The following is a 16,785-nucleotide window of genomic DNA, read 5'->3' as shown; positions in this document are numbered from 1 at the left end:
TCAGAGGGGGTTGATTCCCATATCCTGATACCTGGGGAGGCAGATTCATTATACGCTGTTAAACAGTAGGGGTGAAGAGGAGATGAGGGCCGGAGTTGAGATGCAGCAGGATAGCCTCTTGGCTAATTGGAATGACATCCCAACCTCCCATGAGCGTGACCCTTACAGACAGAGACACCAACAGGAACAGTGCCCTTTTGTTTACTTAAAGGAAAGACATGCACTGTTTCATGTCTCTAAAATGGCAAAATAAAATCTTTTAAATAACATTTATAAGTATTGTTGCAAACTACTAACATACTGAGACTACACAATTATCAGCACCATTCGCACCTTACTTGCACACTCCTTATATTTTGCACACCTTTCATTTACAGTCAGCATCTGTTCCTCTTTTTAACTACCTCAATATGCTAATATATAGATATGCACACATTCATATACCGTGTATACTATTCTTAAGTCTTTCTTTTTATTTTAGCTGTTTTTGTTGCTTAAATTATATTGCTGTAGTTTGCCTGAGCATCACCTAAGCATTTTATTGTACAAACTGTCACTGACATCTGTACATACACTGACCAGGCATAACATTTTGAGCACAGACAGGTGAAGTGAATACCACTGATTATCTCATCATGGCACCTGTTAGTGGGTGGGATATATTAGGCAGCAAGTGAACATTCTGTCCTCAAAGTCGATGTGTTAGAAGCAGGAAAAATGGGCAAGTGTAAGAATTTGAGCGAGTTTGACAAGGGTGATGGCTAGACGACTGGATCAGAGCATCTCCAAAACTACAGCTCTTGTGGGGTGTTCCCGGTCTGCAGTGGTCAGTATCTATCAAAAGTATCCTTTAAGTCCTGTGAGTTGTGAGGTGGGACCTCCTTGGGCAACTTACAGGACTTAAAGGATCTGCTGCTAACATCTTGGTGCCAGATATCACAGCACACCTTCAGGGATTTAGAGAGTCCATGCCTCGATGGGTCAAGGCTGTTTTAGTCATTATATGACACCATTTTACTTTATATATATATATATATATTACTATGACACCATTTATTTGGTTAGTCTTCTCCAGATACAAAAAACAAACTATTTAAACATGATTAAATCATAAGGCACACACTTTGAGGAAGTTTTTTTTTCATCCATGATACAGTGCCCTTGAAGCATAGAGAATTAAGGGCCCTACTCAGGGGCCCAGCAGTGGAGGCTTGGAAGTGCTGGGTCTTGAACCGATGACGTTTTGATCAGTAACCCAGAGCCATTAACTTCAAGCCACCCTTGCCTTTAATTAAATAATTATTACAAAATTTAATGAAAAAAAAACAAACAACAGTTCATACATTTTATTACTTTATTATGACATTTAATGTATTGGAAGGTGTGTAAACATGTTACATCTTGTTATAACATACACTATAGCAGAAATAAACATTCCTTACCTAATTTTTCTAAAAAGGTACTAGATCTAAAACTATGGAGTTACAGAAAATTGATCAACACCTTGTGAGCAGTCAGAATCGAGGATTCAGCAGTGGTACAGTATAGGATGAAAAAATTAAAATCCAACACAGAGCTTTTTAAATCATCAAATTAAATAGAGAGAAAAAGACAAAGCTTCATTTATTCATTTTCAGCAAGATTAAAATAGTACTGATAAAGCAGACAACTGAGTAATAAAAAAAAGGAAATAAAATGTTTTATAATCTCATTCACCCATAACCCGTATGTCCACAAAAAACATTTATAGAGTAGAGAACTGAAATCTGTAATTAGTCTATTTTATTTATTAAAAGTACTGAATAGAAAATATCGTTTCTCATGATGTGCAAAAGCAGTATGGAAACTTTTTAAAAAGAGTCACATTATGGAAAATGATAAAAATCACCCATAAGACAAATTTCATTAAACGATCATTACACTAGGAGTGAAACTGATGCTAATGAAGCTGCATGTCACTAAAGCTCATTGTTTTAAAAACTGCTTCTTATTATGCTACCTTCCAACTCTGTCAAATTCAACAAAATACAAAGGTGGTGTTGGTGTTAGGAAAGTCTCAGCAGGTGCTCGGGCGAATGGGAGCGAGTAATCGTGCAGGTTTAAACATTTGCTCTGAGCTGTATTAATCTCATGGCTCTGCAAAACTATTACACCGTGATGTTAATCATGTCAAATACACCAGATCGGGGGATTTAAAAAGGTCAAGGCCAATTATATTTAACATTCAGATATGCTAAATGTGGATAAATCAGGATAATTAATATGTATGGTCTGAGAAAACCTTTCCCACTGTCTGAAATCTAGATAAAACAGAAATGTTTCTTTGGTATGTACCTCACATGTAGAGTCACAATATTTTTAAAACTCTGGTTAGCTGCAGAAGTGAAAAAGGGAGGAAGTTTCTGAAGTTTGTTGGACAGGATGATAGGAAGTAATTGAACCGATTAGATTTAGGCACGATTTCTATGGCATGTAACTATGACAACTTGCTAAAAACCGAACGTTCACTCCGAGGAAATATCTACGTTCAGATTTGCAGCTTCATTACACAATTCAGATTTTGTGCTGAGATACTGTAGGCGCATCTTAAAATGGACATTTCATATCCATCTCCTACACGTTCACATTGAAACCAGCAATGCATGATTCACATCGACTAAATAGATTACAGAGATTTGTGAGAATCCATTAAATAAATGTGCTAGTGGCATGCGATGCAATTTGCTCTAAAAGTCAGTAAACAGCTCGTCTGCTGCACACGATCAAGTGTTTTTGCAGCTATTGCTGGCACCTCTGCACAGACAGATGTGTTGGTACCAGAGAGAGGAAGAGGTGGTGGTGGTGGAACAGTGGTGTGAAGAGGATTTATATGGGAGAGGATTTATTTAGAACTGTACACATGTCTGTTTTCGGCTGTGCTCTCGCACTTCTTGGGCAAGTGTTTTAAACACTACTCAGTGTCTGTAGCAATTGTTTAAGTATTAAGCAAGTCACTAGTTTCCATGTCCTTTCACTGTGCTCTATTGTTGGTCTGCTAATGCTATATGATAAAGACGACAGTGATATGCGTGGCCAATCTCCCGTTCACGTGGCGAGGCCAAATATCGGACATGTATCTGATCTAAGATGACATACAAAAGTGTCTCAATTGAATTGAAAAGATCAAATTTGTGAATCCTGGGTGCAATAAAAAGCAGATTTGGGTCAACCTGCTAACTTAAACCCAGCCCTCTTTAGGCAGACTGACTGTTTTACTGCTTCTTTTGTGAAACTTGCTCTTGATTACTCAATCTCAGATTTCAGCCACAGGAACATCCACTGGTGGTTTTCCCAAAACCACCATAAACATTACTCAGTGAATCAAAAGGTAGCATTTTTTCCTTAATGCTTTAGAAAACGGTTAAAGCTAGATATACTGGTTACAGTACTAAAGCTTATATTAAAAAACAAAAGTTATGAGAAGCAAACCGTTCAACTTTCACATCGCTTAGAATAAACGTCATGTTTTGAAACATAAAAAAAAAAAAAAAAAGAGTTGTACAATGTATATAGTGGTTCATTTTTTAAAAACTTGTATCAATAATAAAATTATACTAAAACATTAAATATTCCATGTCATTATCTACTTCTGAAACTGAAAATAGTATCATTTATCCAGTGCAACTGTGAAGAAGTGTCCAATCTGTACAAACATAATGAATTATAACAGGGCTACACACTATGATGTCCAAAAGTTTTACCTTTAAGACAATGAAAGTATATTAAAGCATTAACTGCTGTCTTTAGCCACAGTAAATAAAAATTCGACTGGTGGCTCAGAGAACCCTGAGGACTGTCTAAAATCAGCAGCAATACAAACCCTGTAAAAGCATAATTTAATGTGAAAGTAACACGTGTGTGGTTCATGGTGAATAAGATCAGGTACTTTAGGCTGAAGTTTTTTGGTTCAAGTGTCAAAACTCACTTAGTCAAACAGAGGCATGCATTTACAGCACTTGGCCAGCTTGCCCTGTTTCTTGGAGGTGATCAGGTCGTCCTGATAGTTCCCGTAGTCCTCGATGGCATCTTCCACGCGAGTGATGTACAGCCAGGTCACAATCACACCAAAGAACTGAAAAATAAATACACAGACAGAGAACAATACACAGACTGGAGTTTTAAGCTGACCTTACTTGTGTTTGATTTTGATCTTTAAATCTTCACAGTGGAAAGAAAACGGTGTTTACTTTTGTAACTGATATCAACAATGGAAGTCGAGTCATGTTAACTGGACTTCTTTCCAGTTAGGCCAAAACGTTTCACCACTCTCCAGACCGAAGAAGCAGCTTGGATGAATAGTGAAACGTTTCGATCTAACTAGAAAGTCGTCCAGTTGACATGACTCAACTTCTAGATAACTGCACCTGGATGACTGAGAATCTTCATAGACTGATATCACAATAAAAATGATCCTTAAAAATATTTTGTGAGTATTCACTTTATTTCTCCAGTGCCACTGTGACACAATATGAATTATGTCCTAATATAGCTAGACACTGGAATATTTAATGGGATTTTTAAACCTTAAAGTAAGAAATTACATTAAAAAACTTCGTTTTGAGGTTATTAAGGAAGAAAATACCCCCAAGTCAGCTATAACATTAAAACCACAGACAGACAAAACGTGACTAGCATTGATTATAACAGTGTCTGGGTATGTGTGCATGGCTTGTCTGAGGAAGAGATGGCACCAGGATGCAGTATGGGAAGAAAGCAAGCTGGCAGAGTCAGTGTGATGCTCTGGGCAATGTTCTGCTAGGAAACCTTGTGTCCTGGCCATCTACCACTGCCGGACCACCTACCTAAACAGTACTCCATGAAAGCAGTGTCCAATTTCAGTAAAATAATGCTTGCTGCAAAAATTGCTCAGGAATGGTTTGAGGAACATGACAAAGAGTTGACTATTCCTCAGATCTAAATCTGATCCAGCATCAGTGGGATGTGCTGGACAAACCAGTCTGATCCATGGAGCCCCACCTCTCAATTCAACGTATCTGATACCAAAGCACACCTTGAGAGGTCTTGTGGAGTCCATGCCTTGATGTGTCAGAGCTGTTTTGGCAGAATAAATGGACCAACACCATAGGAGGCAGGTGTATTTAATGTAATGGCTGATCAGTGTATAACTGTGCCATTCTGAGCAACCTCTAAATCTAGAATTCACATGAATCGACAATGTCTGCGTAATTTGGTTTGGTTTCATTTTTTAAACAGTGGCTGTGGCACTTATCAGTTATGAGACAGGCATTCCCAAATGTTTAATATTAACAGATTAACACTCAGGGGTAAATATATCTCAAGTCGGTCCATTTCAATGTCATTGACTGAAAGCGCTCATTCAGTAAACCATGCACAAGTTCACTGCTGATAAGGTACTCAGCAAATCTCTCTCTCTCTCTGTCTCACACACACACAGCAGATTTATTCCATCCTAACCTTGCACTCTGCTGCATCTTGTTTCTGTTTAATGACAAAAATTGATTTTTTTCTATAATACACACAATGAAAGCTCATTTAATATATCTAACTAATGTTTATGACCAAAGAAAGTTAATATCTTTTAAACATTAATAAATCCATACATTTGGAACAACAGACGGATCAATTTTACTGTTGGTCAATGTGATCAAATACATAAAACATTTCACAAACAAAAAGCTGAGAACGTTCTATGTATCATAAAAAGAATAACCGTATTCTGTTCATCTTTATGCTTGTAGACGGATAGATCAGTGTGTGGAACTTCATTTTAGCACCGGAGAGACAGACACTTAAAATTCTTCAGCCGTTTCGTCGTGATGGCAAAGTGCTCATCATAGCTCGCTCCTCGCCTCCTCCCTGCCTCATTTCCTGTCGAGTGACTGTCTACAGACACACAGCGGCTAGGCTAATGTAAACTCCATCGTGTTTGTACTCCGCCGACATACCCGGTTCTGTAAAGTGCAGCAATTGGAAAGTGGATTTGCAGAAAGCAGCAAAATACAACCCCACAGCCATGAGAATGGCAAGTAGGCAAATCTACCAGCATACGATGATGCACATCTTCCTCAGTATTTACTTAGCTCCGTGCTACGATGATCACTTCATTAAACATTCTTCTAAAATCAGAGTTTGGTGTGTGTGATGCACGGCAGACATCAGGTCTCAAAGGGAGGCGTTTATTTAAAGTGCTAATCTGATGGAACATCAGCACTTGCCCCCTTTTAAGCAGAACAGCCATTTTATTTAAAGTGCGCTCTGCTAAAGCAGGGTGTTACATAATGAGCCTGTTCATTTGAACACAGCAGGAAACATGAGCTGCATTAATACTCCAATAAACAGGATGAGGTTTTTTTATCGAAGTCAACCATTCAGAAACTGTAATTAACGGAGACAAAATACATGTATAGCAGCGCATAATTACTGGAGGGTCATAGACTAGGGAGGGGGAAAAAAAAAAAGATTTTATCGTGTCGAACAGAGGAGCGAAAAATACTGTAGATGAAACGATCCGTGTCTGAAAAAAATTAAGCGATTACGGATTCTGTAGCAGTCCGGCTTGTTATGGATAATCACGCTCGTTTATGCAAATGATCTAGCTGAAGGCAGCTCATCAAGAACCAGAGGACTTTCATAGATATTTTTATTTAATGTCGTTTTAATGTCATTAATCTCTCCCCCAGAGCCGCTCAGAGCGCTAGGGCACGTGCTCTCAGGTTCGTCCTGTGTTCATGGTTCGATCACGTTGCCATGCGTGATGTTTTTGGTTCATGTCCCAGCTCCTCCACTGTATTGTCATTAGTTCCTGATTGAGTTATTGGTTGTGTCGTCAAACTCTCTGCCCTATTATTACTTCTGCTTTCTCCACAAAGCTGTCTGTATCATTTTTAACTGATTTATATTCTCAAAGTTTTTCTTTTATTCTGTTCCCCCTTACGTTAATCTGCATCCAGTCTGTCATCTTTTTCTTCCAAAAACTCCGGGAACATTTTAAGTGAGCATATTTTTCAGTCAGTATGTTTAGCCACCAGCTGTAGTATGCAGGATATGATGACTTTTTGTATTCAGATTTTTTCAGGGGATTTTGTGCTTTTAATGGAAAACTACTTTACTTGATGAAAACTAACCAATTAAAAAAATGTTATTAAAAACGTCAATGTGGATAAGGGTGTCTGCAAAATGCCAGAAATTGAAATGTAAATTAGTGAAACTGTAAATACACCATTCATCTTTTAAACTCCTATCAATGAAGACTCATATGTAACTTCTTTCTATACTAGCTGTGCTCATTTTTGACACACGTGAATCGAGGAGGTCTTTGGATGAATGCGTGTTGTGATGACGTCACACGTGTCTTGGACCAAATCTGCGGTAATTTAGAAGAATTGCAAGTTCATCGAAATATCACAGAGCTTGCAAAATTGAAAAAATCCTGGAGGGACGGACTCCCCCCCCTTGCTGATTACAGAAGCATTAACCAATCATCTGTCTGCTACATACATACACAGAAATGACAACTGTACATCACTTTATCTTATTACACTGCTGCTATAGCACAAAACCAAAATGCTATATGGCTCCGCCCTAAATCGTCTTTCCTACTGCACTTTATTCATTACAAAACTGTGTACTGATCTGCGCTGCACTGTCCCTTGTTGTTATTACACTGTACTATTTATACACATGCACGTTATGTTGTCTCTATAGTTCGGTATTGTCTCAAGTAGTTTTATGAACCATGAGTTTATTGTCTACTACATCAGCTGTATATGCTTAAAAGAATGACAATAAAAGCTTTTAAAACTAATATGACTTGAAAAAAGCGGAGTTAAAAAAAAAATCGGAGATGTTGATGTTTTTAATATAAGCCAAGATTAGTAATCTATTGTCTAATTCTAATTATAAAATTAAAGCAGAATTGATAAAATTGTGGCAAGCCATTCTGATAAATTAATAAATAAAGCAGGTTAAACATATAGTATCTTCCTGCTTGGTAATAAATATCCAGAACAATTCTTTCTGTACATTTGTGCAATTCCCAGGTAATTAATCAATCATAGGATGATGTGTAAATCACATGCAAGGAAACAAAGCAGGCAGAAACACACATGGAAATCACTTTGACTTGTCTGAGAGCGTGCTCAGGGTTCTGTGTGCTTTACCACCTAATAATGATCACCCAGCTGGGTCAAGATTCTGAAAGGTTTTAAAGAAAACGAGCTGAACATGAGCAGCAACCGCAATAACAAAGTGCCAGTCTGCAATATCACACAGTGTCTCAGCTTCTAGCCTGCAGTGATGACAGCACATCGGCAGACACAACACCTAGACCTGTAGCCTTTTAGGAAGAACAAAGTGTTCCAGTGTTTTAGAGAAAGATGAAATCAGCAGCTGCAGCTAACAAGAAGAAGATAATATATTTACTAAAAGGCAAAAAGACAGTTTTGCAGTTTCAGAGTCATAAGGCAGGTCAGGACCATAATTAAGACAATATTACCTGCTTCATATTCCCCAATCTGGAGTATTATATTTGTATTAATTATATTTGGACTAATTTTGCTACAGTGGCTTAGGACTAGTGGGAAGTAGGAGCTCAGAGGTTAAGAGGCTGTACTACTGCACAGAAGGTTGTGAGTTTAAAATCATAGGACCACCAAATTGCCACTGCTGGGCCCTTAACTGCTCAGATGTATAAATGTGATAAAGGTAAGTTGCTCTGGGTAAGACAGTCTGCCAAATGCCATAAAACATAAGACTACAAGTGCAGTATGATAGTTTGGGACTACAACTGCTATGAACATTTTTGCACCGACTTCATGAATTTCCTGGTTCACTTTTTTACCATATAGTATACAGTTATACACTGACCAGGCATAACATTATGAGCAGTGACGGGTGAAGTTAATAACACTGATTATCTCCTCATCATGGCACCTGTTAGTGGGCGGGATATATTAGGCAGCAAGTGACCATTTTGTCCTCAAAGTTGATGTGTTAGAAGCAGGAAAAATGGACAAGTGTAAGGATTTGAGCGAGTTTGACAAGGACCAAATTGTGATGGCTAGACGACCGGATCAGAGCATCTCGAACATCGCAAACTGCAGCTCTCGTGGGGTGTTCCCGGTCTGCAGTGGTCAGTATCTATCAAAAGTATCCTTTAAACCCTGGCTCATAGAGGTCCCACCTAGCAACTTACAGGCTTTAAAGGATTTGCACACTTTCAGGAGTCTAGTGGAGTCCATGCCTCGATGGGTCAGGGCTGCTTCGGCAGCACAAGCGGGACCAACACAATATTAGGCAGGTGGTCATAATGTTATGGCTGATCGGTGTATATGAGGATGGCTTTCCTTTTGTGTCTGGTTCCTCTCAAAGTTTTTCACCTCACCTCTTGTATCCCTTGTTCATTAGGGATAAATGCAAAATTTCTTTCTATTCTATAGCAATGTCCATTGTTAAAGGTGCCATACAAATAAAATGGAATTAAATTGAACTTCTATACATTGTAGCATTGTAGCAATATAAGCATATAAACTATAAACAGTTGAGGAAAGGAACTAGCCTCTGTTCAGAACATGCTTTTAGAGCGCCAAGCACTGAACAAACCATTTCTGAAAATATTTCTCACACTTCAAACAGAAAAATAACCTTATTTACTGTTACTCCAGAACAGAAATGTACCAGATTCGCCTTTTTACAATGCCGCTTTGTCAAATGGGAATATGAATTAGTTTATTAAAATACTACACCTGATGCTAAAGTAAAGAAAACGTTCCTTTCATGTTTGCCAATTTATCCTCACCTCAGATGGTTTAATGAAGCGAGGCGCGAGTACAGTATAAAACTGGCAGAATGTGAGCTCGAATGTTTCACTGTTGTTTTTAGGAACAATGGATTTGCATGAAAGCACAACAGCCTTTCAAAGGGTCTTTTCATCAGCCCATTCAGCCTTGTCTAATCAGACTCTGTGTCACAAACGTGAAGAGTTTTTGTTTTTTTTTTGCTTTTACAAACTCGCATGTATGTTGTATTGGAATGCAGTCGAACCCGTAACATTATGCCATGGATCGGGGAAGATTTTCTTCAGAGCTTCAAAAAGGATATTACGTAAGGAATAAAACCAGATGGCGTGTGCAGTTATAGGGAAATAACCCATGACGGGGTGATCCGACATGAAGCTTTTACCACCGTGAAATAGATTATTTTCCTCTAACAGCACACCTGAAGTGTTTTACTCGTCTTACACCACAGGAATTTGCCATAGAATAAAAAAGTTTAATGAGATTCTATTGTGGACTTATGGATTTAGAGGTTTAATCCAATTGCTAAAATGAAAAAATGCTTAAAAGCACGAGCTGGGGGAAAAGTCTGTGGATAAATGGTGGTAGAGGGCACTTAATAGTTGACATACAAGCACGATAAGTGTGCATCTAGGGTTCATACAGGGTTTTAAAACATTCCACAGAATTAACTCTTCCAGGGCTCGTCTCTCTGTAATACATCCTAATGTTGCTGACACACCTCATGTAATTTGATTTAGTTAACACTGTTGAGCTGTAACTAGGTCAAAAATCTTAGGTATCGGCATAAAGCTAGAACGATTTTTACTTCATATTTCACTTGGTGTAGGTTTTCACTTGTTTAGGCTACTGAGAAACCACTTCTGCCCTCCAGAACTGCCCGATCCTTCCATCCTGTCACTTATACAGAGTAAAATATTCCACAGAGATCACCACTCTAAGATTTAACTCTAATGCATCGATGACGATCTAATGCATTGATGACGTCACACTTTCCATGCATCCGAGTCACTTTTTTTTATCGGAGAAACTACTTTGAGACTATGTCCATAGTATTTAGAACCAAGGGTTGCTGTATGTTCCCAAGCTTTGGACTTGGCTTTCTTCCAAAGAGTTACATATATTAGCCTTCACCTCTTCCATTGGTGTTGGCTAATATATTAAATATATATAATTGATGGTCCATCAAACCACCAACTACTTCTCTATTTGTTGTTGATACTATGTTCTTTCTGAAGCTGAACTTGATATGATTTACTCGTAATGGCATCTATGGATCTTTCGAAGATCAATAGCAACCGCTTATCACTTATCCCCTAAACTTTGCACTCTGACTTGTTTTTGTTTTTCATCCCCCACTTTTTCCCCTCTATTTGTTTTAAAAGGTTAACAGATTTCTGTAAAGACAGAAGCTTTTCTCTCTTTTCATTCAACAAAAAATGTAAAAAATTCTTTTTAACCATTTATAGTTATAGCTAATGTTGTGGAACTTGTGAGAAAAGTTAGTTCTTGTCATCACTCACATTCCTTCACCAGCCTCTCTTTTATTATCTCTTGAAGCTAACAGGACAAAAATATTGTTAAAATAAATAATATTTTCATGTCACCAAGATACCCAAAGGCACCAGAACTGAAGACTTTCCCATAGTGGAAATCTTACGGTTATGTTAAACATCTTTTGACAGAAATCTTCACCATATCAACATGTTTTTAATTCTGTTTATTCCAAAGCTTTTACTTAAATCGGACTATATTTGGGGTTGGCTTCTGCCTTGTGCCACATCACAACCGTACAACAGCACAATCGATCACGTTATTCATTACTTACTATAATTTTAGCCTTAGATTATGGAGCAATCTCCTATACAATTCCCCGTGAATGAGCTGTTTATATACATATACACAAGAATAATTCAATAAAGAGATTGAATTAACATCCTCTTCCCAATCAGAAGCAAGAATTAAAAAGCATTGTGGTATAACCTGCAATAATAAATAGGCTTAACGGACTATAACCTCAAACCAGAATGATTTATTAGTAAGTATTAAGCTGAAAGAAGAGTGTGAAATTTTAAACAGCACACTTACACTATATTGCCAAAAGTATTCGCTCACCCATCCAAATAATCTGGAATCAGAATCAGGTGTTCCAATCACTTCCATGGCCACAGGTGTATAAAATCAAGCACCTAGGCATGCAGACTGTTTTTACAAACATTTGTGAAAGAATGGGTCGCTCTCAGGAGCTCAGTGAATTCCAGCGTGGAACTGTGATAGGATGCCACCTGTGCAACAAATCCAGTCGTGAAATTTCCTCACTCCTAAATATTCCACAGTCAACTGTCAGCTGTATTATAAGAACGTGGAAGTGTTTGGGAACGACAGCAACTCAGCCACGAAGTGGTAGGCCACGTAAACTGACGGAGCGGGGTCAGCGGATGCTGAGGCGCATAGTGCGAAGAGGTCGCCAACTTTCTGCAGAGTCAATCGCTACAGACCTCCAAACTTCATGTGGCCTTCAGATTAGCTCAAGAACAGTGCGCAGAGAGCTTCATGGAATGGGTTTCCATGGCCGAGCAGCTGCATCCAAGCCATACATCACCAAGTGCAATGCAAAGCGTCGGATGCAGTGGTGTAAAGCACGCCGCCACTGGACTCTAGAGCAGTGGAGACGCGTTCTCTGGAGTGACGAATCGCGCTTCTCCATCTGGCAATCTGATGGACGAGTCTGGGTTTGGCGGTTACCAGGAGAACAGTACTTGTCTGACTGCATTGTGCCAAGTGTAAGGTTTGGTGGAGGGGGGATTATGGTGTGGGGTTGTTTTTCAGGAGCTGGGCTTGGCCCCTTAGTTCCAGTGAAAGGAACTCTGAATGCTTCAGCATACCAAGACATTTTGGACAATTCCATGCTCCCAACTTTGTGGGAACAGTTTGGAGCTGGCCCCTTCCTCTTCCAACATGACTGTGCACCAGTGCACAAAGCAAGGTCCATAAAGACATGGATGACAGAGTCTGGTGTTGATGAACTTGACTGGCCTGCACAGAGTCCTGACCTCAACCCGATAGAACACCTTTGGGATGAATTAGAGCGGAGACTGAGAGCCAGGCCTTCTCGTCCAACATCAGTGTGTGACCTCACAAATGTGCTTCTGGAAGAATGGTCAAAAATTCCCATAAACACACTCCTAAACCTTGTGGACAGTCTTCCCAGAAGAGTTGAAGCTGTTATAGCTGCAAAGGGTGGACCGACGTCATATTGAACCCTATGGATTAGGAATGGGATGTCACTTAAGTTCATATGCAAGTCAAGGCAGGTGAGCGAATACTTTTGGCAATATAGTGTATGTTTGTGAGAGAGCCAAAAAACTATTCTGATCAAACTTCTGTTAGCTAATTTGATCCAAAAGTATAATATTTTCAGCAGCTTTCAGCATTAACATCTTTTTGAATAAACACATCTATTTTACTGTTATACATCAGTAGTGGGTTTTCACTAAATGAGGATGAGTGACAGAGACATGCACAGAAATCATGAATGCGAGGAAAGCATTATAAACACTCCCAGTACTTACAATGCTTTCATTACTGTGACAGGATCGGGAAACCGGGTGTAACAGCCGTTTAGAAAACATATCTGCATATGCTAGAGAATATACTGACCTCACATCCTTCTAGTCAAAACTTCAATCACTGAGCTACCATAATGTATCTCTCTAACTAATGATTAGTAAGGTGATTTTCACACTGATCTGAATATGAGTGTGATTGTTCTCTGTGCCTCTGGAGTGTGGGTCTGCTTTCACTTGATTCTACAGAGCACCGCATGCAGACTTTCCACATTTTCTGTTTTGTTTTTATTATTATTTTGGTGTTATTATTAAGGTACATCACCTTCACTGAGGAAGAGAGACAGGAGTCAGAGCTGGAGGTAGCAGAGCTGAAGATGCTGAGGTTCTCTTTGGGAGTGACGCAGTTGGACATTTGGGGGACAAAGTTAGGGAGGCCAGATTAAGATGGTTTGGACATGTTCAGAGGAGGGAGAGTGAGTATACTGGTAGGAGAATGTTGGACATTCAGAAGAAGAAGAAGAAGAAGAAGAAGAAGAAGAAGAAGAACAAGAAGAAGAAGAACAAGAAGAAGAAGAACAAGAAGAAGAACAAGAACAAGAACAAGAAGAACAAGAAGAAGAACTTCCTGGTCCATATAACCGCTTTCATATGACCAGCTATTCATGGAAACCATGCTGTGTTACAGACAAAACTGCCAGCATGAAAACCGCCTCTGTGAACTTAAACCTACTCTTATGCTGTTTAACAAACAAATACAGTACATTTCTTCTTTGCCCAAACCTGACAGTCTGGATTTTCATTTGAATTTTATTGGCATTGTGTTTAAAACCTTGTATTAATGCACAGGATTTTTCATTGTGGCTTTTTTTTTTTTTTTAAATGAATGATAAATTAATTAATAATGATCTTAATTTCATCTTTCAGAACTGAGGTTAGGTCAACTTACTCCTGAGACAGATAGGAGAGAGTAGTTATAGAGTTAAAACTTGTCTTGTCTGTATGTAAAAAATATCTTTTTACCATACAATTAGTTTTTATGTTGTTTAGTTAGTAGCGAAGTCTTCATTTGATTGTAATTCAAAATATACAGAACACTACTGTGGTCCAATCCTGGATTTTTGTATACACGACGACAACGACAACAAATATGATTCCACCGTTAAAATAAGAGAATTCAGAGTATACTATTAGCATTTTTCTTATTACATTCGTTTATGTATTACATGGTGAATCTAACTCTTACCTGAGGTAGTAAAATACCAAGTAGGAGTCCAGCCATGATCTTGTAATTATCCATTAACCAGAGGAAGATGGCATCAGTGCATCCTCGCACGTGGATGATGTCTATGACCTCTACTCTCTGATGGAACCCAAACAGGAAGAACACATTTGACCACTTCAAAAAAGCCTTGATCACCTCCACTGGTTTATTTGCAATAAACTCAATAACATATAACCCTATTAAGTGCCAGAAGCTGACATTTAACAACTTTTTTAATTTAATTTTTAAATGTTATCTGTAAACACAAATCCAATTAAAATGTACCATTTACTGTGCTTTCCATTTGACTGTGAGACACATTGGCAACTGTGAGGCTGAATAATCATACTGACCTCTTTATCGATGACTTTGTACCCACACAACGTGTTTGTAACTTCATTTGGCTGAAAAACAAACGAAATGCACATTAGCACCAACAGAGATGAGACAAAACAAGAAATAAGTTGCATAGAAACATTAATAAACCGCATTTTAAGCCTTGATGATATCATACTGCACTAATACTGATGAAAAACATTAGGCTTAATCTTCTGTTCACTGTTTTTTTTAAACCTCTTTTATATCAGCTCGCTGTTCTTTATCTGTATTTACACCCTTGTATTATCAAATATATTAAGACACTAGAAGATGCTTAAAACCTCTCTAATGATGAAATCTGCACATATTTTAGTCATTTCATTTCAATCTAAATTCTTAGGCGCTTACGAAATTCGATAAAAGCATTAGTATACTCTAACTCTTTTTCCACAAGGAACATTCAGGAGATAACTGCTAATCCTACAGAGTGCCACGAAGGCAAAATGAGAAGAAATAACCTGTGCAAATCACCATCCAGGAAGAAAACCTTCTGTTTCTTCAAACTATGTACAGACGCTTGACTTGCAATCAAAGCAGAAAGCCTCGGTGCCAGTGTTTCACTGTTCATCCGAAACGGCTTTAGTTAAAAGTTTAGAGGAAACTCTCTGAAGAGAGTTGTGGGAAAACAGCGACAAACGTTTGTCAACTGCTTTAGAGAGCCACCAGACAAACAACTGGAACCGGAAGCCAATTCACACGATTAAAGGTGAAAGAAACATACTTTTATTCAAACACATGCTAGTTCACAGACAGAAAGCAAAGCCAAGCAAAAGATTTAAGAGACTCAATCAGTAAAAAAACAGCAGGGTTTCTTCACTTTGAAATACCTTGAAGAAACAAGGGCCAAATCTGATACAAGGCATCCAATTAGTGCCTTAAGTGTGTTAAAGTGACGGTGCAAACTCTCCATTAGCTCCGGGTCCATTGTTGTTACGTTCATTAACAAGTAACTCAAATTGTGTTAATAGTTCAAACGAGAGTAAAGATCTTAATCCTGAGGGAACACTGCTAAAGGCTGCCAGCAAAAACATTCCAGGTTCGTCTCTAAAGCAGCACCCAAAAAGGAAGTCATTTCCTAGAGACCCTTTCCTAGTCTTCTTTTCAAAATTAATGCTTTAAGTCATATATCAGTAGAAAACAGAAAATGTACAGCTTGAAAATAGTCAAATATGCCTAGAAATGGGATTGATGATCTTTTATTTGGTTTATTGTAATCTTAATTAGAAATATTAGATGGGTTTGACTATATTCAAGATATTTTAACTTGTCAAGATGTCACTTTTTTAACGGTAGCTTTAAAGGGAGAAAAGATTAACGCTCATTCAGCAACAAGCTTTTAATACAGGTGTCTAGACTCGTGTCTGGACGGGTGGTTGGGGTATAAAAATAAAACAGGCTCAGCATCTATTAAACAGTCCTGCCTTCACTTGTTTAAAACATTATAAATAAACCGTATGTTTAAAGTAATGTTTGGTCATTTCTGCGGTGAAATTCAGCAGCTTATCTGCTTCGAGGGCGTCATTGCAGACAATGCTGCTCTTACTTACATATGAGGAGAGACTGAGAACTAAACAAAAAGCCAGACCAGTAGATAAAAAAGATAATACAGGACGCAAACAGGTTCTGAACACAAACGGAGCTTCCTCCGTTTTTGGAAAAAACAACAGCCGCCAATGAAACAGACCAATTTACTGTATGAACATAATCTAATTACTCAAATATTATTTGTATTCTTTCCATATAATTGAAAATATTTTATTGT

The 16,785-nt window shown here is 38.3% G+C and overlaps 1 protein-coding gene across 1 annotated transcript in view; it reads right to left on the bottom strand.

Moving 5' to 3' along the window:
- Positions 1-1,340: 1,340 nt before the first annotated feature.
- tspan15 (tetraspanin 15) overlaps positions 1,341-16,785 on the bottom strand; it is a 38,532-nt gene continuing 23,087 nt past the window's right edge. Inside the window, exons 6-8 of the mRNA XM_058385840.1 lie at positions 14,999-15,049; positions 14,628-14,744; positions 1,341-4,111 (exon numbers count right to left, since the gene is read on the bottom strand). Of these exons, the coding sequence (XP_058241823.1) occupies positions 3,965-4,111; positions 14,628-14,744; positions 14,999-15,049 (315 nt within the window). The 3' untranslated portion in view covers positions 1,341-3,964. The remainder of the gene's footprint in view (positions 4,112-14,627; positions 14,745-14,998; positions 15,050-16,785) is intronic.

Source organism: Hemibagrus wyckioides, linkage group LG03, assembly GCF_019097595.1.
Source record: "Hemibagrus wyckioides isolate EC202008001 linkage group LG03, SWU_Hwy_1.0, whole genome shotgun sequence".
In the NCBI taxonomy this organism is placed as follows: Eukaryota; Metazoa; Chordata; class Actinopteri; order Siluriformes; family Bagridae; genus Hemibagrus; species Hemibagrus wyckioides.
The sequence above is the reverse complement of the archived record's forward strand: the minus strand, read 5'-3'. Positions and strand labels throughout refer to the sequence as shown.